Source organism: Mauremys reevesii, linkage group 22 (assembly GCF_016161935.1).
Source record: "Mauremys reevesii isolate NIE-2019 linkage group 22, ASM1616193v1, whole genome shotgun sequence".
NCBI lineage: Eukaryota > Metazoa > Chordata > Testudines > Geoemydidae > Mauremys > Mauremys reevesii.
Window position 1 is genome coordinate 22,418,449 of NC_052644.1, and position 20,805 is coordinate 22,439,253.

General features: G+C 69.7%; 4 protein-coding genes across 9 annotated transcripts in view; 3 read left to right on the top strand and 1 right to left on the bottom strand.

Moving 5' to 3' along the window:
* The window catches only part of MYBPC2 (myosin binding protein C2), a 30,560-nt gene extending 27,826 nt beyond the window's left edge, over positions 1-2,734 (top strand). Inside the window, exons 27-30 of the mRNA XM_039510199.1 lie at positions 38-174; positions 922-1,108; positions 1,919-1,947; positions 2,495-2,734. Of these exons, the coding sequence (XP_039366133.1) occupies positions 38-174; positions 922-1,108; positions 1,919-1,929 (335 nt within the window). The 3' untranslated portion in view covers positions 1,930-1,947; positions 2,495-2,734. The remainder of the gene's footprint in view (positions 1-37; positions 175-921; positions 1,109-1,918; positions 1,948-2,494) is intronic.
* Positions 2,735-2,866: 132 nt separating this feature from the next.
* On the bottom strand, positions 2,867-12,916 carry FAM71E1 (family with sequence similarity 71 member E1). 3 transcript variants are annotated; one of them, XM_039510187.1, is made up of 5 exons: positions 12,823-12,916; positions 7,074-7,212; positions 5,749-5,930; positions 3,311-3,503; positions 2,867-3,028 (listed from the first exon to the last, which is right to left on the bottom strand). In XM_039510187.1, exons 2-5 carry the CDS (start codon positions 7,155-7,157, stop codon positions 3,026-3,028), a joined length of 462 nt encoding a protein of 153 aa, XP_039366121.1. In that variant the 5' UTR covers positions 7,158-7,212; positions 12,823-12,916; the 3' UTR covers positions 2,867-3,025. The 3 variants fall into 3 exon arrangements, 2 of the variants coding, with proteins under 2 accessions (XP_039366121.1, XP_039366123.1); XM_039510189.1 differs by lacking the exon at positions 12,823-12,916 and adding an exon at positions 10,601-10,732; XR_005590550.1 differs by lacking the exon at positions 2,867-3,028 and adding an exon at positions 4,402-4,660 and having other exon boundaries at positions 3,371-3,503.
* Positions 8,691-12,533, top strand: EMC10 (ER membrane protein complex subunit 10). Of its 3 annotated transcripts, XM_039510125.1 has the most exons (8): positions 8,691-8,859; positions 9,671-9,737; positions 9,917-10,029; positions 10,140-10,244; positions 10,580-10,761; positions 11,201-11,294; positions 11,773-11,864; positions 12,268-12,354. In XM_039510125.1, exons 1-7 carry the CDS (start codon positions 8,767-8,769, stop codon positions 11,854-11,856), a joined length of 738 nt encoding a protein of 245 aa, XP_039366059.1. In that variant the 5' UTR covers positions 8,691-8,766; the 3' UTR covers positions 11,857-11,864; positions 12,268-12,354. The 3 variants fall into 3 exon arrangements, with proteins under 3 accessions (XP_039366059.1, XP_039366058.1, XP_039366060.1); XM_039510124.1 differs by lacking the exon at positions 11,773-11,864 and having other exon boundaries at positions 12,268-12,533; XM_039510126.1 differs by lacking the exons at positions 8,691-8,859; positions 11,773-11,864 and adding an exon at positions 9,058-9,138 and having other exon boundaries at positions 12,268-12,533.
* A 1,073-nt stretch (positions 12,917-13,989) lies between the features above and the next one.
* On the top strand, positions 13,990-19,818 carry LOC120388667 (E3 SUMO-protein ligase ZBED1-like). 2 transcript variants are annotated; one of them, XM_039510667.1, is made up of 6 exons: positions 13,990-14,118; positions 14,703-14,758; positions 15,138-15,400; positions 15,532-15,596; positions 16,291-16,448; positions 17,297-19,818. In XM_039510667.1, the coding sequence occupies exons 2-6, from the start codon at positions 14,710-14,712 to the stop codon at positions 19,225-19,227; spliced, it is 2,466 nt and encodes an 821-aa protein (XP_039366601.1). In that variant the 5' UTR covers positions 13,990-14,118; positions 14,703-14,709; the 3' UTR covers positions 19,228-19,818. The 2 variants fall into 2 exon arrangements, with proteins under 2 accessions (XP_039366601.1, XP_039366602.1); XM_039510668.1 differs by lacking the exon at positions 13,990-14,118 and having other exon boundaries at positions 14,636-14,758.
* The last annotated feature ends 987 nt before the right edge of the window (positions 19,819-20,805 follow it).

Genomic DNA, 20,805 nt, shown 5'->3' on the forward strand with positions numbered 1-20,805 from the left:
CTGCTACCCCTGGGCCTCACCCCCTGGCCTCCCCTAGGGATCATCTTTAAGCCGCTGGACTACCAGGAGCACGACTTCCGGATGGCGCCCAGAGTCCTGACGCCCCTGATAGATCGGACCGTGGTGGCTGGGTACAGCACGGCCCTGAACTGTGCAGTGCGGGGGCACCCCAAGGTAAGGGACCCCCACCCCCAGGGCCCCCAAGGTACGTCCAGGTCCCCTCTCCCCTCTACTCCCACTGGGGGCCACAGGACGAGGTGCTAGAGGTGGGGGGTGCAGGGGACAGGAGGGGGTCCTGGGGGTGGGGGGGGCAGGGGCAGTTGGGGACAGGAGGGGGGGTGCAGGGGCCAGGAGGGGGTCCTGGAGGTGCGGGTGCAGGGGACAGGAGCGGGGTGCAGGGGACAGGAGGGGTCCTGGAGGTGAGAGGTGCAGGGGACAGGAGGGGTGCAGGGGACGGGGGTGCTGGAGATGGGGGTGCAGGGGACAGGAGGGGGTGCAGGGGACAGGAGGGGGTGCTGGAGGTGAGAGGTGCAGGGGACAGGAGGGGTGCAGGGGACAGGAGGGGGTGCTGGAGGTGAGAGGTGCAGGAGGACAGGAGGGGGTGCAGGAGGACAGGAGGGGATGCAGGGGACAGGAGGGGTGCTGGAGGTGAGAGGTGCAGGAGGACAGGAGGGGGTGCAGGGGACAGGAGGGTGCTGGAGGTGAGAGGTGCAGGAGGACAGGAGGGGGTGCTGGAGGTGGGGTGCAGGGGACAGGAGGGGTGCAGGGCACAGGAGGGGGTGCTGGAGGTGGGGGTGCAGGGCACAGGAGGGGGTGCAGGAGGTGTGGGGAGCAGGGGGCCGTGGAGGGGGACGAACAGGAAGGTGGCCTGGCCGGTGGCCGGTCTGGCCGCCCCCTCACATGACCCCCCCCGCCCCCCAGCCCAAGGTGATCTGGATGAAGAACCACGTGGAGATCCGGGAGGACCCCAAGTTCCTGATGAAGAACAGCCAGGGGGTGCTGACCCTGCACATCCGCAAACCCAGCCCCTTCGACGCCGGCACCTACAGCTGCCTGGTCACCAACGAGCTGGGCGAGGCGCTGACCGAGTGCAAGCTGGACGTCAGAGGTGCCGGGGGGCGGGGGGCAGGGGGGGGCGGGGGGCCTGGCGCAGGCTGGACGTCAGAGGTGCTGGGGGGTGGGGGCAGGGGCGGGGGCCTGGCGCAGGCTGGAGATCAGAGGTGCCGGGGCGGGGGCAGGGGCGGGGCCTGGCGCAGGCTGGAGATCAGAGGTGCTGCTGGGTGGGGGGCCGGGGGGGCCTGGCGCAGGCTGGAGATCAGAGGTGCCGGGGTGGGGGCAGGGGCCTGGCGCAGGCTGGAGATCAGAGGTGCCGCTGGGCGGGGGCAGGGGGCCTGGCGCAGGCTGGAGATCAGAGGTGCCGCTGGGCGGGGGCAGGGGGCCTGGCGCAGGCTGGAGATCAGAGGTGCCGCTGGGCGGGGGCAGGGGCAGGGGCCTGGCGCAGGCTGGAGATCAGAGGTGCCGCTGGGTGGGGGCAGGGGCCTGGCGCAGGCTGGAGATCAGAGGTGCCGCTGGGCGGGGCAGGGGGCCTGGCGCAGGCTGGAGATCAGAGGTGCCGCTGGGCGGGGGCAGGGGCTCGGCGCAGGCTGGACGTCAGAGGTGCTGCTGGGGGGGGGGCTGGGGGGGCCTGGGGGGGGAGGGAGGGGGGCGACATTGGGGGCTCCTGTGTGGGGACATGGCGGGAGTCCCCAGGACCCACAGCTGGGGGGTCACAGAGCCAGGGCACATGACTGTCCTGGGGGACCCTGGGATCGGAGCAGGGACGCACGGGGAGGGCCCCTGCCTGTCCTGGGGCTGGGGGGTTGAAGTGCTCCCCATAGTCTCTGTCTCCCCCCTCACCCCATCTCTTTGCCCCCCACAGTGCCCCAGTAACCCTACAGCTCGGGCCTGGTGAGTAGGGGGTCTGAGGTCGTGGGGAGGGAGCCATAGCTGTGGGGGCAGAAAGGGGGCTGTGAGTGCGGCGGGGCAGAGTGCGGGGGCAGAAGGGGGCTGTGAGTGCGGCGGGGGCAGAAGGGGGCTGTGAGTGCGGCTGGGGGCAGAAGGGGCTGTGGAGTGCGGCGGGGGCAGAAGGGGCTGTGAGTGCGGCAGGGGCAGAAGGGGGCTGTGGAGTGCGGCGGGGGCAGAAGGGGGCTGTGAGTGCGGCTGGGGGCAGAAGGAGGCTGTGAGTGCGGCAGGGAGCAGAAGGGGGCTGTGAGTGCGGCGGGGGGCAGAAGGGGGCTGTGAGTGCGGCGGGGGGCAGAAGGGAGGCTGTGAGTGCGGCTGGGGGGGCAGAAGGGGAGCTGTGAGTGCGGCGGGGGGCAGAAGGGGGCTGTGAGTGCGGCTGGGAGGGAGCTGTGTCTGTGGAGGGAGGGGTTCTGGAGCCATGAATGCTGGGGAGGGGAGTTGGGGGAGGGGCACTCTGGGCGCCCCCCCCCACTCACTGCTCTCTCCCCCCCAGGTCTCCGGCAGATGAGGACCCACTCGAATGAGCCGGCCCCGGGCCCCCCCCAGACAGCAGTGACTCGGCAGAGGGCACTGGGCATGGGGGGGGGGACCCTGGGCGTCGCCAGGCCGCGCCCCACCCATCGCTTCCCTGCACCCCCATCCACACAGATGTTGGGGGGCTCAGCCGTGCCCCGACACCCCCCCCCCCCGCAGCTTGGAAACCACAGGGCAGCGAGTGTGTCAATAAACAGATCCCTGCAGTGTCCGTCTGTCTGTCCATGGGGGGGGGCACACAGGGCCCTGTGGATGCTGCAGTTTGAGGGAAGGGGGGGGCGTGGGGCTGCTGGCGGTGGGGGCAGGACACACAGTTCTGAGGCAGCTTCTCTCCGGCTGGATCCTTGTCTTTTATTGGGGGGCTGCTGCGTCTTAGGGTTCACTCTTGGGGGAGGGGCGTGAGGCTCCGCCCACCCCCAGTCCTGTGTGTCTGGTTTCCGGGGGGGGCGCCTGCCCTGTGCCCCCTTTTCCTCCCCGGGGGGTTTGAATATCACTGGAGAGAGAGAGAGAGAGAGACCGCTGGCAACCCGGACGCCTGGGTTCTATCCCCTGGTCCTAAGAGGAGGGTGGGGTCTAGTAGTTGTGGGGGAGTTGGAAGCCAGGACTCCTGGGTTCTCTCCCTGGCTCTGGGAGGGGAGTGGGGTCTAGTGGTTAGAGGTGGGGCTGGGGGCCAGCCAGGACTCCTGGGTTCTCTCCCTGGCTCTGGGAAGGGCGAGTTGAGGAGGGAAGGAGATGCTAAGGCAGGCCCGGGCCCCATGCCCCCCCCCGCACTCACCCTGCCCCAGGCGCCGGGCCGCTGGTAGCGCAGGCGGTATAGCAGTCGCACCCACTGCCCGAAGACTCGCTCCAGCTGGGCGGGCGGCGCCAGGAGCTGCAGGTAGAAGGTCCGGCCCGAGGCCAGACGCACCTTGAGCCGGTGCCGCCGTTCGTCGTGGATGGAGAGCCGCACGAAGCGCAGGGGCAGCAGCCTGGGTGGGGGAATTCAGGGAGAGGTGGGGGCACTGGGGGGGCCGTTCCAGGCCAGCGGGGGAAGGTGGGAACAGGGAGGTTGCTGGTCAGAGGGGCGGGGCGGTTCAGGGGGTGGATCTGTGGGAGGAGGTGATGGCCTGGGGGGGGTCGGCAGGTGGGACGATGTGGGGTTTTATTCATCTTATGTTGCATGTGAGTCCTAAACTAACACTGCGTGTGCCTCAGTTTCCCTGTGTGCTGCACCAATACTTAGGTGGTGAGAACTGGGGGGGGGTCCAGGTGTGTCGGACCCCATGTTTCTCCCACAAGCACCGGAGCAGGGTTGACGTGAAATTGGAGCCCTGGTCCGTAAGGACCAGCTTGGGGAACCCCCCTCTGCTGAAAACGGGTCTGCCCCGGTGTCGGCCTCGAGAGAGGACAAGGCCACCGCCTCGGGGTATCCGGGAGCGAAATCGACCCCCACCGGGATGCATTTTTTCCCTGGCCGTTGCCTTGGAGAGGGGCCCCACGGCCACGGCCACCTTCTGGAAAGGCTCCTATGGGGTGGGCAAAGGTCTCAAAGCCGCTGTCTCTTGTCCCGGGCCTTCCCCGCCTGCTGGCAGGGGGCGCGGGACCTGCGCTGCTGCCGGACGGCACCAAAGACCCGGGGCCAGGAAAAGTTCTGCCGCAGCCGCTGCCTGGGGCGCCGGATCCCCTGGTGCCCCGAGCCGGGCCGGCTTCATTCTTCGGGAGCAATTCGGCGGCCGGTCCTTCCCTCCGAGAGGGACTGAGGGACCCGCCGCCGAAGAGCTGCCCCGGCCGCCCCCAAGCACCAGCTTGCTGCGCTGGTGCCTGGACCCGGCCCTGGTTCCGAGAGTGGGACATCGCGGGCCGGGGACGGTAGCTTGCGGCGGTTACCTCTGGGGGACGACCAGCTGCCTCGTGATCCCCCACGTCTCCGCTTTCCCCCATTCCTGGTACAGGAATCCCTCTGCCACAGGAATCTCTCCCAGCCGCCTGCCCTCACCGCGCCGTGGCCGGCAAGTTCCCTCCGCTTCTCCGAGGCGGGATCCTTCCGCGGCTCGGCCTGGAATCCGGCGGCTGGGGACCTGCTCCCTCCCGCTGGCTGGGTCCGAGGCCGCAGCCCCGCCAGGTCCTGTCCCCAGGGGCTCCTTTCCCGCCGGCGTAGGGACCGGGGGCCCAGGCAGGGCTGCCCAGACAAAGTGGGGGAGCTGCGGCGCTTGTACTCACCCGGCGGCGGTTCGGAGGTGGGGGGGGCCCTTCAGTCGCTCCGCGTCTTTGGCAGCACTGAAGGGCCCCCCACCGCCAAAGACCTGGACCGCTTCCCGGGCCCAAGGTGGCACCTGGCCGCACCCCCTCCTGGCTCTCAGGTCACACAGGGGCACCCAGCTGGGCAGCCTCACCTGCCCCGAGGGCCTCAGCGAAAGTCACCCCCCCCCCCCAGTTCCCATCACCTAGTGTTGGTGCAGCACCCAGGGAAACTGAGGCGCGCACAGTGTTAGTGTAAGACTCACATGCAACATAACAAGAGGAATAAAACCCCACTTCCTCACAGTAGGTTGAGGATGGGGGTGTAGTTGTAGAGGGGCGGGCGTGAGGATCGGTGGGAGGGGGAGAATGTGGGAATCAATTATCGGGGCACAGGGTGGGGGTGCAGGGGTAGGGCTGTGGGGGCCCAGGGAGCACCGGGAAGGGGGCATCACAATGGGGGTGCAGGGCAGATGGGGCTGTTGGGTGGGGATGTGGGGACAGGGAACAGCAGGAGGGGATGGGGCTGTAGGGGTGGGGGCCAGGAACACTGGGAGGGGATGGGCCACAGAGGTGCAGGGAATGGGGTGCAGGGGTGGGGGCCAGGAACACCAGGAAGGGGATGGGGTGCAGGGGTGGGGGCCAGGGAACACCAGGAGGGGATGGGGGTGCAGGGGTGCAGGGGATGGGGTGCAGGGATGGGGGCCAGGAACACCAGGAAGGGGATGGGGTGCAGGGGATGGGGTGCAGGGGTGGGGGCCAGGAACACCAGGAAGGGGATGGGGTGCAGGGGTGCAGGGGATGGGGTGCAGGGTGGGGGTCGGGAACACCAGGAGGGGGATGGGGTGCAGGGGTGGGGGCCAGGGAACACCAGGAGGGGGGTGGGGGTGCAGGGGTGCAGGGGGATGGGGGTGCAGGGGTGGGGGGTCGGGGAACACCAGGAGGGGGGTGGGGTGCAGGGGTAGGGCTGGGGGAGCACCAGGGGGAGGGACTCACCCAAAGAGCTCGACCTCCTCCCCCGGCGGGGGCAGCCCCTGGGCGCAGCGGCAACAGCAGAGCCCCGCCGCGGGCGCCAGGACGGGCCGCGCCAGCAGCAGGAGGTCGGGCAGCTCCAGGCGGGGGCTGGAGGCGGCGATGCCCAGGGTCACCCGGCTGGCCACGTCCCCGCTCTTGGTCACCTGTGGGGAGTCAGGGAGAGCTGAGGGGGGCGGGGGTAGGGCCAGGGGTGTGGAGGGCAGAGGAGCAGCAGGGCTGGGGGACGTGGGGTTGGAGATGGGGTCTGGGGGATGGGCGCCTGGCTGGGGCAGGACCAAGGGGATGGGGGCAGGGCTGGGGGGGCAGGACCAAGTGCCCTGCCTGCAGCCGCCCTGCTGCCCCCAGCCCCTGCCGCCCCGCCTCGCCACCCCAGCCTGCTCAGCCTGAGCCCAGCCAGTCCGCACACACCCTGCCCCCCCTTGCCCTGCTGCCCCCAGCCCCCCCCACACCCCCCAGCCCACCCCACACCCCCCCCCCAGCCAGCCCCCCCTGCCTGCCTTGCCGCAGCCTCCACCCAGCCACCCCCCCTGCCCCCCTGCTCAGCAGCCCCCCCCCCACTGCTGCTGCTGCCAGTTCCCAGGTACCCCTGCTTCCATGGGGGGGGGCAGGGGGCTGGGACCCACACACACGCACACCCTAGGTCCAGAGAGAGAGCAAAAAAAATTGGAACAGTGGGGGGGGGGAACCTATATATAAGAAAAAGAAGACCCAAAATCGGGACTGTCCTATAAAAAATCTGGACATCTGACACCCTCTCAGTTCTAGTTCAGGCTCATTTTTTTAAAAAAAGAACTTTAGTCTGGTTAACGTACATCTGTATTTTCCCAGACATGTCCAGACAAAATACATACTGTGGCACATCCCTTAAAGCAGAGGACCAAGGGGACGTGGGCAGGCCCGTGCCCCCTGTGATGGAGTAGGGACTGTCTGCACAGTGCATGGGCGAGCCGGGGGTGACTTTAGGTGATGGCCAGGACCTGAGCCTGTAACCTGAGCCGGGGGGGGGGGGTGAAGCTGGACAAAGGCAGGGAGCCGGCGGGAGAGGGGTGGGTCAGTGTCGGTTTGGGGCTGGGGGGTGCAGCGCAGGGAATGCCAAGCTGGGGTCTAAGCACCCTGCACCCCCAGAAGGACCAGATTGAGGGGTCCTGGCTGTGCCCACAAGCTCTGCTGTCGCTTGCGTTCCTGCTGTCCAATAAACCTTCTGTTCTACTGGCTGAGAGTCCCTGGGAGTGCCAGGACGAGGGGTGCAGGGCCGGACGCCCCCACACTCCGGGACACCCCCTCACCTGGAGGAAGTCGCTCTCGAAGAGCGGGCACTCCTGCAGCTGCCCGTACTCCCCGCGCGCCAGGCAGCGCTGCAGCTGACCCATGCTGCGGCCCGGGCATCAGGAGGCTGGGGGGGTCCCGGTTACGGCAGCCGGAAGCCTGCAGGGATGGGGGGAGGCAAGAGTATGTCAGGTCAGTGCTGGTAAGAGTGACCCCCCCAACACGCCTGCCCCCAAACTCCCTTCCCTCCTTCTCCCCGCCCCCCATAAGGGCACCAGGTGCCCCACTCCCAGGTGGGGCAGAACATGGGTGTGTCCGCCCCCTGGGTCAGGTGTGACTCAGTTTCCCCACTGGCTGTACATTGCCCCGCACGGGGGACGCCACCCTGCGGCGAGACGGCTCAGCCTGGGGGGGGCCGGGCCGGGGTGACCCCACAGTCCTGCTCCGGTCTGGGGGCGGGCATGGGGGGGGCCGGGATCCGAGGGGGCGGGGCTGTGGTGCCAGGCGGGGCGGGGCCGGGATCCGAGGGGCGGGGCCGGGATCCGAGGGGCGGGGCCGGGGTCCGAGGGGCGGGGCTGTGGTGCCAGGCGGGAGGGCGGGGCCGGGGTCCGAGGGGCGGGGCTGTGGTGCCAGGCGGGGCGGGGCCGGGATCAGAGGGGCGGGGCCGTGGTGCCAGGCGGGGCGGGGCCGGGGTCCGAGGGGCGGGGCTGTGGTGCCAGGCGGAGGGCGGGGCCGGGGTCCGAGGGGCGGGGCCGTGGTGCCAGGCGGGGCGGGGCCGGGGTCCGAGGGGCGGGGCTGTGGTGCCAGGCGGAGGGCGGGGCCGGGGTCCGAGGGGCGGGGCCGTGGTGCCAGGCGGGGCGGGGCCGGGGTCCGAGGGGCGGGGCTGTGGTGCCAGGCGGGGCGGGGCCGGGATCAGAGGGGCGGGGCCGTGGTGCCAGGCGGGGCGGGGCCGGGGTCCGAGGGGCGGGGCTGTGGTGCCAGGCGGAGGGCGGGGCCGGGGTCCGAGGGGCGGGGCTGTGGTGCCAGGCGGGGCGGGGCCGGGATCAGAGGGGCGGGGCCGTGGTGCCAGGCGGGGCGGGGCCGGGGTCCGAGGGGCGGGGCCGTGGTGCCAGGCGGGGCGGGGCCGGGGTCCGAGGGGCGGGGCTGTGGTGCCAGGCGGGGCGGGGCCGGGATCAGAGGGGCGGGGCGTGGTGCCAGGCGGGGCGGGGCCGGGGTCAGAGGGGCGGGGCTGTGGTGCCAGGCGGGGCGGGGCCGGGATCAGAGGGGCGGGGCCGTGGTGCCAGGCGGGGCGGGGCCGGGGTCCGAGGGGCGGGGCTGTGGTGCCAGGCGGGGCGGGGCCGGGATCCGAGGGGCGGGGCTGTGGTGCCAGGCGGGGCGAGGCCGGGGTCCGAGGGGCGGGGCTGTGGTGCCAGGCGGGGCGAGGCCGGGATCCGAGGGGCGGGGCCGTGGTGCCAGGCGGGGCGGGGCCGGGATCCGAGGGGCGGGGCTGTGGTGCCAGGCGGGGCGGGCCGGGATCCGAGGGGCGGGGCTGTGGTGCCAGGCGGGGGCGGGGCCGGGATCCGAGGGGGCGGGGCTGTGGTGTCAGGCGGGGGGCGGGGCCGGGATCCAATATGGCGCCCGGCGAGGTTACGAGCCCAGGGCTGTGTCCGGTCCGCCCCTATCCCGGCCTGCCCCGCGCGGCGGCTCGGCCCGTGACGTCGCCAGCGCGCGACCATGGCTGCCCTGCGCGCCTGCCGGCTCCTGCTGCTGCTGCTGCTGCTGCCCGGGCGCTGCCGGGCCGGGGGCTGCCGGGGCCTGGGCCCGCGGGTGAGTCGGGGGGCGGGGCGCTGCGCTGCGGCAGCGGGGGTTAATATTCATGAGCGGGTCGTTAATATTCATGAGGGGGTTGCCAGTCACGAGGGACGGTACGCTCATTAATATTCATAAATTCAATATTAATATGCATGAGGGTCGCCTATTCCCATCCCCCCACCCCCTTCCGCACTCCACAGGTGCGACTCTCTCATCAATACTCATAAGGCTGTTAACATTCATATGCATGGCAGCCGTAGTCACACACCGGGGGGGTTGTTAATATTCATGCAGGTGAGAGAACGAATCACAGGCCAGAGGGGTTCATTAATATTCATAGGGGGGGCCTCGAGCCCTGTCTTGCAAAGGCTGCTAATTTGCATACTCTGCATATTCATACGTCTCTTGTAAATATTTGTGAACATTTCATCGGCCTTCAGCCCTGAGCCTGGGGACCTGGCAGGCACCGGCCCTGGGTCTGCGAATACATAGACTGAATAGGCAGGACTCCTGGGTTCCATCCCTGGGGGTGGGGGCTGGGAGCCAGGACTCCTGGGTTCTCTCCCTGGCTCTGGGAGGGGGGTCTAGTGGTTGGGGGGGGGCTGGGAGCCAGGACTCCTGGGTTCTCTCCCCGGCTCTGGGAGGGGGGTCTAGTGGCTAGAGTGGGGGGAGGCTGGGAGCCAGGACTCCTGGGTTCTCTCCCCGGCTCTGGGAGGGGGGTCTAGTGGCTAGAGTGGGGGGAGGCTGGGAGCCAGGACTCCTGGGTTCTCTCCCCGGCTCTGGGAGGGGAGTGGGTTTGCTGATCTGTGTCCCCTCTTGCCCTCAGCCAGGTGACGGTCGGGACTCCGAGGCCTGTGTCCTCACTCTGCAGCTGGAGCATTCATTTGAGCCGGGTGAGTGGGGAGTTTGGGGCGGGGTGGTGTCCCACGTGGGTGGGGCTGGAAGGGGAGGGTTGAGTTGGTGGGGTTCCTGCCCCTGGGCTGTTCTGGTAGAGAAGGTGGCGGGGAGGGATTGGGGGGGTGGGGGTGGGAGAGTCCCTACCCAGTCCTAATGCTCCTCCGCCTGCCCCCAGACGACAGCATCCACTTCCGGAAGCGGGGGACCCTGCTCTGGAGCCCGGCGCCCGAGCCCAGCCTCTCGCTGAGCCAGAAGCAGCTGTGCGAGGAGGAGCGCGCCAAGCTCAGGGTGAGTGAGCCGGGAGGTTCGGGCAGCCCAGCTGCTGGCGTGGGGGCGGGAGGAGTTGCTGGAGGAGGCGGCAGGCGGCGAGTTCTCACCCATCCCCATGGCCCCCCCAGGATGTGGCGGCGCTGAATGGGCTGTACCGGGTGCGAATCCCGCGCCGGCCCCTCGGGGCCGTGGAGGAAGCTGGAGTGGAATATGTCACCTCCTTCGTCCGAGCGGTGAGTGCCCCCCCCTTGCCTCCCCCTCTCTTCCAATCCTGGGTCCTGTGCAGAGATGCCCCTCTCCGGCCCCCACCCCACCTCGTGGCATGGATCCAGCTCCCTGGTGCCCCCTGTCCAACCCCCCAGGGCCTGCTCCCCCCTAGCTCTCTGTCTTTCCTGCAGGCCGGTCCCTTTGGGGTTCCCAGCCCCCCCGCGTGTGTACCGGGTTGGGGCGGGTGGAGGTCTTGGTCCCAGCCCCCCCCCCCCTCCTCAAGTGCCCGTTGGGTGGGGGCAGGGAGAGGGCGGGGGGTGCTGGGCAGGTCTGTTCCCCGCTCACCCCCTGTGCCCCCCAGTGCTCACTGGTGGACTCCCACCTGTCGGACCGGCTGACGGTGCACACGGACGGGGCAGGGAACGTGATCGGCGTCTCCATCGTCACCGTGCCGGGGTCCTGCCACGGCGCCGAGGTGGAAGACGTCGATCTGGAGGCCTTCAACACCACGGTGCAGCTGCAGCAGCCGGTCCCGGCGGCCGTGTGAGTGCGGGGCGGAGGGTGGGGTGCGGCAGGAGGAGTCGTGGTCTGGTCTGATCAGGCAGTTGGGGGAGGGATAGTCTGGCCTTGGGAGGCAGTTGGGGTCGGGGTGGGGAATGGTCTGGCCTTGGGAGGCAGTTGGGGTAGGGGTGGGAGGGAATGGTCTGGCCTTGGGAGGCAGTTGGGGTAGGGGTGGAGGGATGGTCTGGCCTTGGGAGGCAGTTGGGGAGGCAGTTGGGGTAGGGGTGGGAGGGATGGTCTGGCCTTGGGAGGCAGTTGGGGTAGGGGTGGGGAATGGTCTGGCCTTGGGAGGCAGTTGGGGTAGGGGTGGGAGGGATGGTCTGGCCTTGGGAGGCAGTTGGGGTAGGGGTGGGGAATGGTCTGGCCTTGGGAGGCAGTTGGGGGTCGGGGAGTCTCTGATGGGCGTTTCCACCCCCTCCAGCCCTGAAACTGCAGCGTTCATCGAGCGCCTGGAGCTGGAGCAGGCGCAAAGAGCCAAGAACCCGCAGGAGCAGAAATCCTTCTTCGCTAAATACGTGAGTGCCGGGACCGCTATTCCGCCTCCCCCGAGCGCTGCACTGGGACTCCCAAGTGCTACGCGGGACCCCGGCTCCCAAGCGCTGTGCCGAGACACACTCCCAGTGCCCCCGAGCGCTGCGCCAGATCACCCTCCTTCACCGCACTGCCTGGGATCCCCTCCACCCCCAAGCACTGCAGGAGACTGCCCCACTACCCTCCAGCGCTGCATCTAGTCCCCAACACACAAACCCAAGAAACTCCCCTCCCCGTCACTGCCTGGGACCGCCCCTCCCCCAGTACTACATTAAGAGCCCCCACCCACCGTGCTGCCCAGGACCCCTCAGCATTACCCCCAGTTCAGATACCGACGCCCAGAACCCCCCCTTCAAACCTCTCCTGCCCCAGGACCTCCCCTGCTCAAACCTGACCTGGGTGGGGGGGCTCAGCTCCTTGCCCGGGCGTGCCCCACCCCCCTGACATGTGCTCTCCCCACAGTGGCATTTAATTCTGGGTGGGGCCGTGCTCCTCCTGGCCACCGGCTCGGTGAAAGTCCCGCGGGAGCCCGGAAGCCAGCCCTGAGCAGCCAAGTAAACCCCCCACCCCTCCCACCCCGCTGCCCCTCCCCACCTGCGATTACCCCCTTCCCCAGCCAGCAGGGAGCCTGCCCTGGGCCCAGCCCGTCTTGGTTGTCTGTGCCTGGGGGTGTCCAGCCTTGGGGGTGGGTCACTGCCCTGGCTTCCCCATCACTCCCTGCTGGCCCTGGGAGGATCACAGTGCCCCCTCCGGTGGCTGACAACCCCACCCTTCCTCTCACTAGGGCGGTGACAATCGCTGGTGCTGGGGCTTTCTGATCACTTGCGGGGGGGAGCAGCTTGGTACCTGCCCCTGTGGGTCCTGGGTGGGCTCTTGTGTGGCTATTCCCATGGGGTGGTGGTGCTTGCAGGGGGGGTCCCCTGGCCCCCTCTAACACCCCCATCCCTCTCTCTACAGTGGATGTACATAATTCCTGTGGTGCTGTTCCTCATGATGTCCGGAGCGCCCGACGCCGGGGGCCAGGGTGGAGGCAATGGGGGTGGAGCCGGTGGCGGGGGCAGGTGATGATCACCCTTATGCTGCGGGGGAATGGGGGGGCCCCCTGGGAGCTGCCTGAACCCCCAAAAGGCAGGGGAGGGGCTGAGCCAGTCGTGCCCTCGGCTCTGGGTGTAGGTGTGGGGCTGGGACCCCATTGCGGTAAATAAAGGCTGTCCTGGACCCACTCCTGTCTCCTGTGGTGAGTGGGGGGCTGGGGAGGGGAAGCTGGGAATGGGGTGAGACTGGGGAGGGGTGGGGGCGTGGAGAGGATGGGGGGCTGGGGGCTAGAAGAGAGAGTGGGGTGGGGAAAACCGTGGGGGAGGCTGAGCTGCCAGAGGTGACGGGGTGGGTGCAGGGGATGCGACAAACCCTCCCCCCCATGGGTGCTGTGGGGCTGGAGTGGTTGACCCCTGGGTAGGGCTGTGACTCCGCCCATCCAATCCCACGGACCCAGGAGGCTGCCCCGGCACCCACCTGACTGTGCCCCCCCGGGGGGCTCTCCCATGCCGAGCCGCTCCCCTGCGTGGAGAGGGGGAGGGGGGCTGCCTGGCACCACGGGAACCGGAACCACACAGAACCGGAACCTGGGGCCTGGACTCTAGAACCCCCAGCCCCTGGCGTGGGTGTGGGGGGGAGCCCGGACGCCTGGGTTCCATCCCCAGCTCTGGGAGGGGCATGTGGGGGTGAGCCCGGATGCCTGGGTTCCATCCCCAGCTCTGGGAGGGGCATGTGGGGGTGAGCCCGGATGCCTGGGTTCCTTCCATCCCGAGCTCTGGGAGGGGCGTGTGGGGGTGAGCCCGGATGCCTGGGTTCCTTCCATCCCCAGCTCTGGGAGGGGCGTGTGGGGGGCTAGGGTGGGGGTGAGCCCGGACGCCAGGGTTCCATCCCTAGCTCTGGGGGGGGGGGGGGTGGATACCTAGGTTCTGTCCCCAGCACTGAGGGGAAGCCAGGACACCTGGGTTCCATCCCCAGCTCTGGGAGGGGCTTGTGGGGGTGAGCCCGGACGCCTGGGTTCCATCCCCAGCTCTGGGAGGGGCGTGTGGGGGTGAGCCCGGATGCCTGGGTTCCTTCCATCCCGAGCTCTGGGGTCGGTGGTTACCTAGGTTCTGTCCCCAGCACTGAGGGAGGGGAAGCCAGGACACCTGGGTTCCGTCCCCAGTTCTGGAGGGGGTGGGGGAGCCTGAACGCCTGGGGGGAGGGGGGGTGACACCTGCGTTCTGTCACCAGCTTTGGGAGGGGAGGGGGAGCTACGCGGGGGCGGGGCACGGACGCCTGGGTTCCATTTGGGTCATACCGCCCTCCCACCTTTTTACGCTGCATAAAGCGAGGTCCCACCCCCTTTCTATTTTCCAGCTCCCCAAGTGGGGGCTGGTGCTGTCTGTCTCATTTCCTGCGCTCCCATTGGCTGTTGGCGCTGTCCGTTTGCGCCCCCTAGCGTAGCCCCGCCTTCCTGCCGGACTCCTCGCCGCCTCGCGCCACTCTGCGCTCTCATTGGCCGCTGGGGGGGGTTCGGCCCGCTCCTCCGCAGGCCCGCGCTCCCATTGGCTGGCGGTTCGTCACAGCGCCTTGCCCCTTCCCAGGGGCGCGCTCCCATTGGCGGGCGGAGCCGCCGTCGGCCACTGATTGGCTTAGCGGAGAGAGGCAGGGAGCGCGCTGATTGGCTGGCCCGGGGTGTCAGCGGGGACCCACGTTCCCGATCGATATGGGCGGATGAGGCGGCCGGGCCGGGGCCGGAGCCTCCCGTCGCGGTGCCGCCCGAGCGCCGAGCAGGTGGGGCGGGGCCGGGGCCGGCCTCGCGCCGCGGGAGCTCGCGGGGCGGGAGACCTGGGGGCAGGATGGGGAATCACCCATGGGGCGGGGCTAAGGCAGGGGCGGGGCTGTAATCAAGGGGCGGGGCTAAAACGGTGGGGCGGTGTCAAGGGGCGGGGCTGGAACCAGGGGGCGGGGCTAATCCGGTGGGTGGTGCCAAAGGGGCGGGGCTAAGACAGTGGGGTGTTATCAATGGGGCGGGGCTAAGACAGTGGGGTGGTAGTAAGGGGCGGGGCTGGAATCAAGGGGAGGGTCTAAACCAGTGGGGTGGTGTCAAGGGGCGAGACTAAATCAGTTGGGGTGTTATAAAGGGGGCAGGGCTAAGCCAGTGTTGGGGAGGGCCTAACCAGTGGGGAACAGGGCTGGCATTGAGTGGGAGGGCTGATCTAGTGGGGAGGGGCTGGTGTGGGGAGAATAACCCTGGGGTAGGGAATAACTCAGTATGGGGAAGGGCAGTTACTGTGGGGGCAAAGGGGTGGGCAGTCTGGGGGCTGCCGGCCTCTGCCCCGTCCTCACCCTGCCAGTCTCTGCCCCCCCTCCCCCAGGGCCGCGATGCAGGTGTCGGAGGATGCGTGTGCCCAGCTGGAGGATGAGCTGCTCGGTGAGTGTGACCCCGACCCCGCTGAGACCCCCCATGTCCATCCTGCCCCCCCCCCACCTGGCTGTGGGGAGACCTCCGCACCCCCGATGCGGGTCTCAATTCCAGGCTGCCTGCCCTGGAGCAGGGACCAGCTATGCCAAGCCCCCAGGAGCAGGGGGGGCTCCCCAAAGGGGCTGCTGCTCCCTCTTGGCATGGGTGGAAGGGGTGTAACGGGCTGCAAGGACTAGGGTTGGGTTCCTTCTCTCCCCCCCAGTCTCCGGGGATCAGGGTGCAGGGGGTGTTTGGGTGCAGGATTTTGGGGTCCCCTTTCCCCGCAGTCCCCGGGGATCAAGGTGCAGGGTTTTGGGGCCCCGTCTCACCCTCTCTCCCCGCCCCCCAGTCTGCGAGGATTGCCGGCTGTACTTCCGGGACGCCTGCCCCCAGCACGGGGCGCCCACCTTCATCGCCGACTCGCCCGTGCCGGCCCGGGCGCCCTCGCGGGCCCTGCTCTCCCTGCCCCAGGGGCTGCTGGTGAAGGAGCGGCCCCAGGGTGGGCTGGGCGTGTGGAGCGCCCTGCCCGCCCTACCCCGCGGCTGCATCTTCGGCCCCTACCAGGGGGAGGTGGTGCTGGAGCACGCGGAGTGCACCCTCTTCTCCTGGGCGGTAAGTGCCCCCCGTGGCCCCCCAGCCCGTCCTCCATGGGGGGGGTGATCCCTTGGGGGAGCAGGGGTCTCCCTTGGGGTGCTGGGGGGGTCGGTCTCTCTGGGCGCTGACCCCCTCCCCCTGCCCCCCAGGTACGGGAAAACGGCTCTTATTTCTACATTGATGCCTCTGATGACTCCAAGTCCAGTTGGATGAGGTGAGGCCTGGGGGGGCCCCCTCCTCACCCCACTGGCTCCCGCATGACACCCCACTTCCGGCCCTGCTGGGGTGCCCAGGGGTCCCTGCTCTGGGCTGGGGATTCCCTCCATTACCCCCCCACTGCCCAGAGGTACCTGCTCTGGGCTGGGGGTTCTCCCCATTACCCCCCCACTGCCCAGGGATCCCTGCTCTGGGCTGGGGGTTCTCCCCATTACCCCCCACTGCCCAGGGGTCCCTGCTCTGGGCTGGGGATTCCCTCCATTACCCCCCCCCCACTGCCCGGGGTCCCTGCTCTGGGCTGGGGGTTCTCCCCATTACCCCCCCACTGCCCAGGGGTCCCTGCTCTGGGCTGGGGGTTCCCCCCATTACCCCCCACTGCCCAGGGGTCCCTGCTCTGGGGGTTCCCCCATTACCCCCCCCACTGCCCAGGGGTCCCTGCTCAGGCCCGGGGGTTCCCCCCATTACCTCACCCCCACTGCCCAGGGGTCCCTGCTCTGGGGGTTCCCCCATTACCCCCCCCACTGCCCAGGAGTCCCTGCTCAGGCCTGGGGGTTCCCCCCATTACCCCCCCTCTGCCCAGGAGTCCCTGCTCTGGGCTGGGGGAGTCCCTTCCTTCCAGGGGGGCAGCCTTGTGACCCCCCCATCCTCCTACCGGGTGGGGGGGACCTTGACTCCCCCCCGCCCCCCTACAGATATGTGGCCTGCGCCTCCACGGAGGAGGAGCACAACCTGACGGTGTTCCAGTACCGCGGGCGCATCTACTACCGGGCCTGCCAGGCCATCGGCGCCGGCGCCGAGCTGCTCGTCTGGATCGGGGAGGAGTACGCCCGCACCCTGGGGCTCCAGCTGGGTAAGGGGGGGGAGGGGAACCACTCGAGGGGGGTGTTCTCGGGGTGGGCGGGGCACGTCCTGGCTGCTTCCCCCCTCCCCCATCCTAATCCTTTGGAGACAGAGCACCCCCCCCAGCCCCCTGGAACCCCACCCCCTGAGGACAGAGAGGGTGGGGCTGTGTTTCCTTGGGGGCGGGGTCACACAGCCCTCATGTCCCACCCCCTGAGGCTGGAGGGGGCAGGGCTGCATCTCTGTGGGGGCGGAGTTATATAGCCCACCCCATATTGCACCCCCTGAGGACAGAGGGGGCGGGGCTGCATCTCCATGGGGGTGGAGTTACATAGCCCTCCCCATATTCCACCCCTGAGGACAGAGGGGGCGGGGCTGCATTTCCATGGGGGTGGGGTCACACAGCCCTCCCCCATTCCCCACCCCTTGAGGACAGAGGGGGCGGGGTTGTATCTTCATGGGGGCGGGGTCACAGACTCCTCCCCATATTCCACCCCCCCGGTGGACAGGGGGCGGGGTCACACAGCCCTCCCCATATTCCACCCCCTGGGGACAGGGGGTGGGGGAGCATCTCTGTGGGGGAGCATCTCTGTGGGGGCGGGGTCACACAGACCTCCCCCATTCCCCACCCCTTGAGGACAGAGGGGGCGGGGCTACATCTCCATGGGGGCGGGGTCACAGAGTCTTCCCCATGTTCCACCCCTGACAGGGGGCAGGGCTGCATCTCCATGGGGGCGGGGTCACACAGCCCTCCCCATATTCCACCTCCTGGGGACAGGGGGCGGGGGAGCATCTCTGTGGGGGCGGGGTCACACGCAGCCTGCCCCGCCCCCAATCTAACTCTCCCCCTCCCCGCAGGGGCGCATTTCAAGTACGAGTTCGGGGAGAAGGAGCTGCTGCTGAAGATGTTCCAGGACCTGCAGGCCAAGCCCCCCGAGCCGGCGCCCGCCGCCGCCCCCTACCTCTGCGGCGACGTGGCCTCCCCCCGGGGGCACTTGCACAGGGCCGGCCCCCCGGCCCCGGCGTTCCCGCTGCTGGAGGGCACCCAGAACCTGGTGGGGCTGGGCCGGGCCCAGAGCCGCTACTGGACTTTCTTTGGCTTCCAGGGGGACGCCTACGGGCGCATCCTGGACAAAACCAAGATCATCTGCAAGCTCTGCGGGGTGCGGCTCTCCTACAGCGGCAACACCACCAACCTGCGCCAGCACCTCATCTACAAGCACCGGCGGGAGTACAACCAGCTGGTGGGGGCGCCGGACCCGCCCAAGGGGGCGCCGCCCCCCGCCGCCCCCCTGGCCAGGACCACCCGGGCCGTGGCCGACTTCCTGGTCTGGGACCTGATGCCGCTGGAGGTGGTGGAGGGGGAGGGCTTCGGGCAGATGCTGAAAGCCCTGGACCCCGGCTACAAGCCGCCGGCCGCCGCCTTCCTGGCCCACACCCTGCTGCGGGAGCGCCACCTGCAGGGCCAGGCCACGGTGACGGCGCTGGCGCGGGGGCTGCCCCACTGCGCCCTTAGCCTGGACCTCTGGCCCCACAGTCCCGGCCTCTCCTACCTCACCCTCACCCTCCACTACGTGGACGACACCTTCGAGGCCTGCGCGCGGGTGCTGGGCAGCCGTCCCCTGCCGGAGGAGCCGTCCCCCGAGAGCCTGGCGGGGGCGCTGGGCTGGGCGGCGGAGGAGTGGGGGGTGAGGGAGAGCGGGGCCTACGCCGTGGGGCCCCACGGACCTGCTGCCTGGCAGGCGGCCGCGGCGCTGGGCTGGCAGGCCCTGCCCTGCGTGGGGCAGGCCCTGGGGGGCGCCACGGAGGCCGTGCTGGCCCTGCCGCCTATCCGGAGCGCCCTGGAGCGGTGCCGGCGCCTGGCGGCGTGGGCGCTGGCCGTGCCGGGCCGCGCTGAGGAGCCCCTCCTCCGGGCTCAGCTCAAGCGGCTCCTGCGGGACGGGGCCCAGTGGCAGAGCGCCCACGGGCTGCTGCACGGGCTGCTGGAGCAGGCCGAGGCGCTGGGCGGGCTGGGGCCCGAGGGGGAGCCGGCCCTGCGCCCCCAGGACTGGGCCGCGCTCCAGGACGCAGCCGACGTCCTCAAGCCCCTGGCGGTGGCCGCCTCCACCTTCACCAAGGAGCCGTTCGCGGGGCTCTCGCTGGTCAAGCCCGTCCTCACCTCCCTGCTGTACAAGCACCTGGCGCCGGGCGAGTGGGACTCGGAGCTGGCGCGGGCGGCCAAGGGGGCGGCCCACCGGGAGCTGAGCCGGCGCTACGCCGAGCCCGAGGTGGAGCGCGCCCTCAACCTGGCCTGCGCCCTGGACCCCCGCTTCCGGAGCCTGGACTTCCTGAGCCCGCCCGACCGCGCGGAGACCCTGCGGCTGCTGGCGCTGGAGGCCGCCCGCCTGGCCGAGGCGCCCGGCGCCAGCCCCTCCCCGCCGCCCCCGCCCCCCAAGCAGCCCCGGCAGGACTCGGCCATCGAGTACCTGCTGGGAGACCTGTGCAGCGTGCGGGGCGGCGCCGGGGCGGGCTCGGTGCAGCAGCGAGCAGAGCAGGAGAGCGCCAGCTTCCAGACGGCCGGGGCCTCCTCCCTGGGCCAGGAGCCCCTGCAGTGGTGGAAGACGCACCACGCCCAGTACCCGCTGCTGGCCCGAGCGGCCCGCCAGCTGCTGTGCGTGCCCGCCACGGCCGCCCCCGCCGCCTGGCTCTTCGGGGAGGCCGGCCAGGCCGTCTACAGGAAGCGGGCGGCCCTGGCGCCGGAGCACGTCGACATGCTGCTCTTCCTGCACGGCAACCGGGCCGTGCTCTGAGCCGGGGCAGGGGAGCCCGGCTGGACCGTCTGCCCTGGGGGGGTGGACCCCAGCTGGACCGTCTGCCCTGGGGGGGGACCCCGGATGGACTGTCTGCCCTGGGGGAGGGACACTGGGCTGTACCTCCTGCCCCAGTGGGGGGGACCCTGAGCTGTACCTTCTGCCTGGGGGGGAGGTAGGAGACCCCAGGCTGTACCTCCAGCCTTTGGGGGGGGGACCCCAGGCTGTATCTCTGGGGGTGGAGTAAGGGATCTCAGGCTGTACCTCCTTCCCTGGGGGGGACACCCTGGGCTGTACCTCCTGCACTGCTGGGGTGGGGGGTAGAGGATCCTGGGCTGTACCTCCTGCCTGGGGGGGGGAGGGTCTGTCTCCTGCCCTGGGAGGGGGACTTGTGGGAGCCCCCGCTGCCTCCCCCCTGCAGGGACCCCCCCCTCCATGTTCACCCCCTGGCACCAAACACGTCATACCCAGCGCTTCCAAGCCTCCTGGGCGGGGGGCTGCCCCATGGGCCCACCACCCTGGTGGCAAACAGCCAGCCCCCCCTACCGGGGGGAGGGGCCGGTCCACCAGTGCTGGTGGGGGGGTGGAATAGTGGGGGGGGAGAGGGAGGAATCGTCCAAGTTCTTTAGCTGGGGGGGAGTGAGAGAGGGGCCCATAGGCAATGGGAGGTGGGCGAGATAGGAATAGTCTATGTACTGTGTGTGGGGGGGGGTGTCTGTGTTAGAGAGGAATAGTCCATTTGTGCTGGGAGGGAGGGAGGAATAGTCCATGTGCGGTGTGTGTGTGTGTGTGCCTGAGAGGAATAATCCATGTGTGTGAGGGGGGGTGTATGAGAGGAATAGTCCATGTAAGCTGGGAGGGGGGGTGAGGGAGGAACACTCCATGTGTGCTGAGGGAGGGGGGTGAGGGGGATACACCATGAGGGGAGGGGGTGTGGCAGAGAGGAATAGTCCATGTAAGCTGGGAGGGGGTGAGGGAGGAATAGTCCATGGGTGCCTGGAGGGAGGGTCACAGCACAAGGACAGAGCCAGAGGTTCCCCCACTTTCCTTTGGAGCCCTGGGGGGGGGATGTGTTTGATACCCCCCCTGCGCCTGCACTGTGATGACTGAATGTCGTGCCCCCCCCAACCCCACCAGCATCCCCCTGCCCCCAGGCTCAATGGGGGACTCCCCATGCACCCCTCTCCCACCTCTGCAGCAGCAGCACCAGGCTGCAGCTAATAATTGCAAACCAAAGAATGGAGCCCCCTGAGCTCCCCCACCCCATCCCCTGTGACCCCCAGCCCTGCCCCCGCTTGCCCCGTTCCTGCCCAGGAGACCCCCAGCCCCCCCAGCTCCCTCCCTCAAGTTCTCTGGCCCCCCCAGTCCCTTTCACCCCCGGCCCCTTTGCTCCAGCCCCACCCCGCATGTGTAGCTGAATGCTGAGATTGTGCACCCAGAGTTTTGAAGTCCAAGCAGAAACGTTCCCACGAGTCTGAACCCGGCCCAGGCCCGGCCTGCGGGTTGGTGGGTGGGTGGGTGGGGAGCCTGTGGCGCCTTCCCTCACCGCCGGCCGCAGACCTGGGCTGCCCATGGCAG

Coding starts and splice junctions, on each gene's coding strand:
- FAM71E1 (XM_039510187.1), bottom strand. CDS start 7,157: ATGGGTCAGCTGCAGCGCTGCCTGGCGCGCGGGGAGTACGGGCAGCTG. Junction 5,931..7,073: donor TCGAGAGCGACTTCCTCCAG/GTGAGGGGGTGT, acceptor GACTCCCCACAG/GTGACCAAGAGCGGGGACGT. Junction 3,504..5,748: donor GAGGAGGTCGAGCTCTTTGG/GTGAGTCCCTCC, acceptor TCCCCCACCCAG/GCTGCTGCCCCTGCGCTTCG.
- EMC10 (XM_039510124.1), top strand. CDS start 8,767: ATGGCTGCCCTGCGCGCCTGCCGGCTCCTGCTGCTGCTGCTGCTGCTG. Junction 10,245..10,579: donor TCACCTCCTTCGTCCGAGCG/GTGAGTGCCCCC, acceptor TGTGCCCCCCAG/TGCTCACTGGTGGACTCCCA. Junction 11,295..12,267: donor AATCCTTCTTCGCTAAATAC/GTGAGTGCCGGG, acceptor CTCTCTCTACAG/TGGATGTACATAATTCCTGT.
- LOC120388667 (XM_039510667.1), top strand. CDS start 14,710: ATGCAGGTGTCGGAGGATGCGTGTGCCCAGCTGGAGGATGAGCTGCTC. Junction 15,401..15,531: donor GCACCCTCTTCTCCTGGGCG/GTAAGTGCCCCC, acceptor CCTGCCCCCCAG/GTACGGGAAAACGGCTCTTA. Junction 15,597..16,290: donor TCCAAGTCCAGTTGGATGAG/GTGAGGCCTGGG, acceptor GCCCCCCTACAG/ATATGTGGCCTGCGCCTCCA.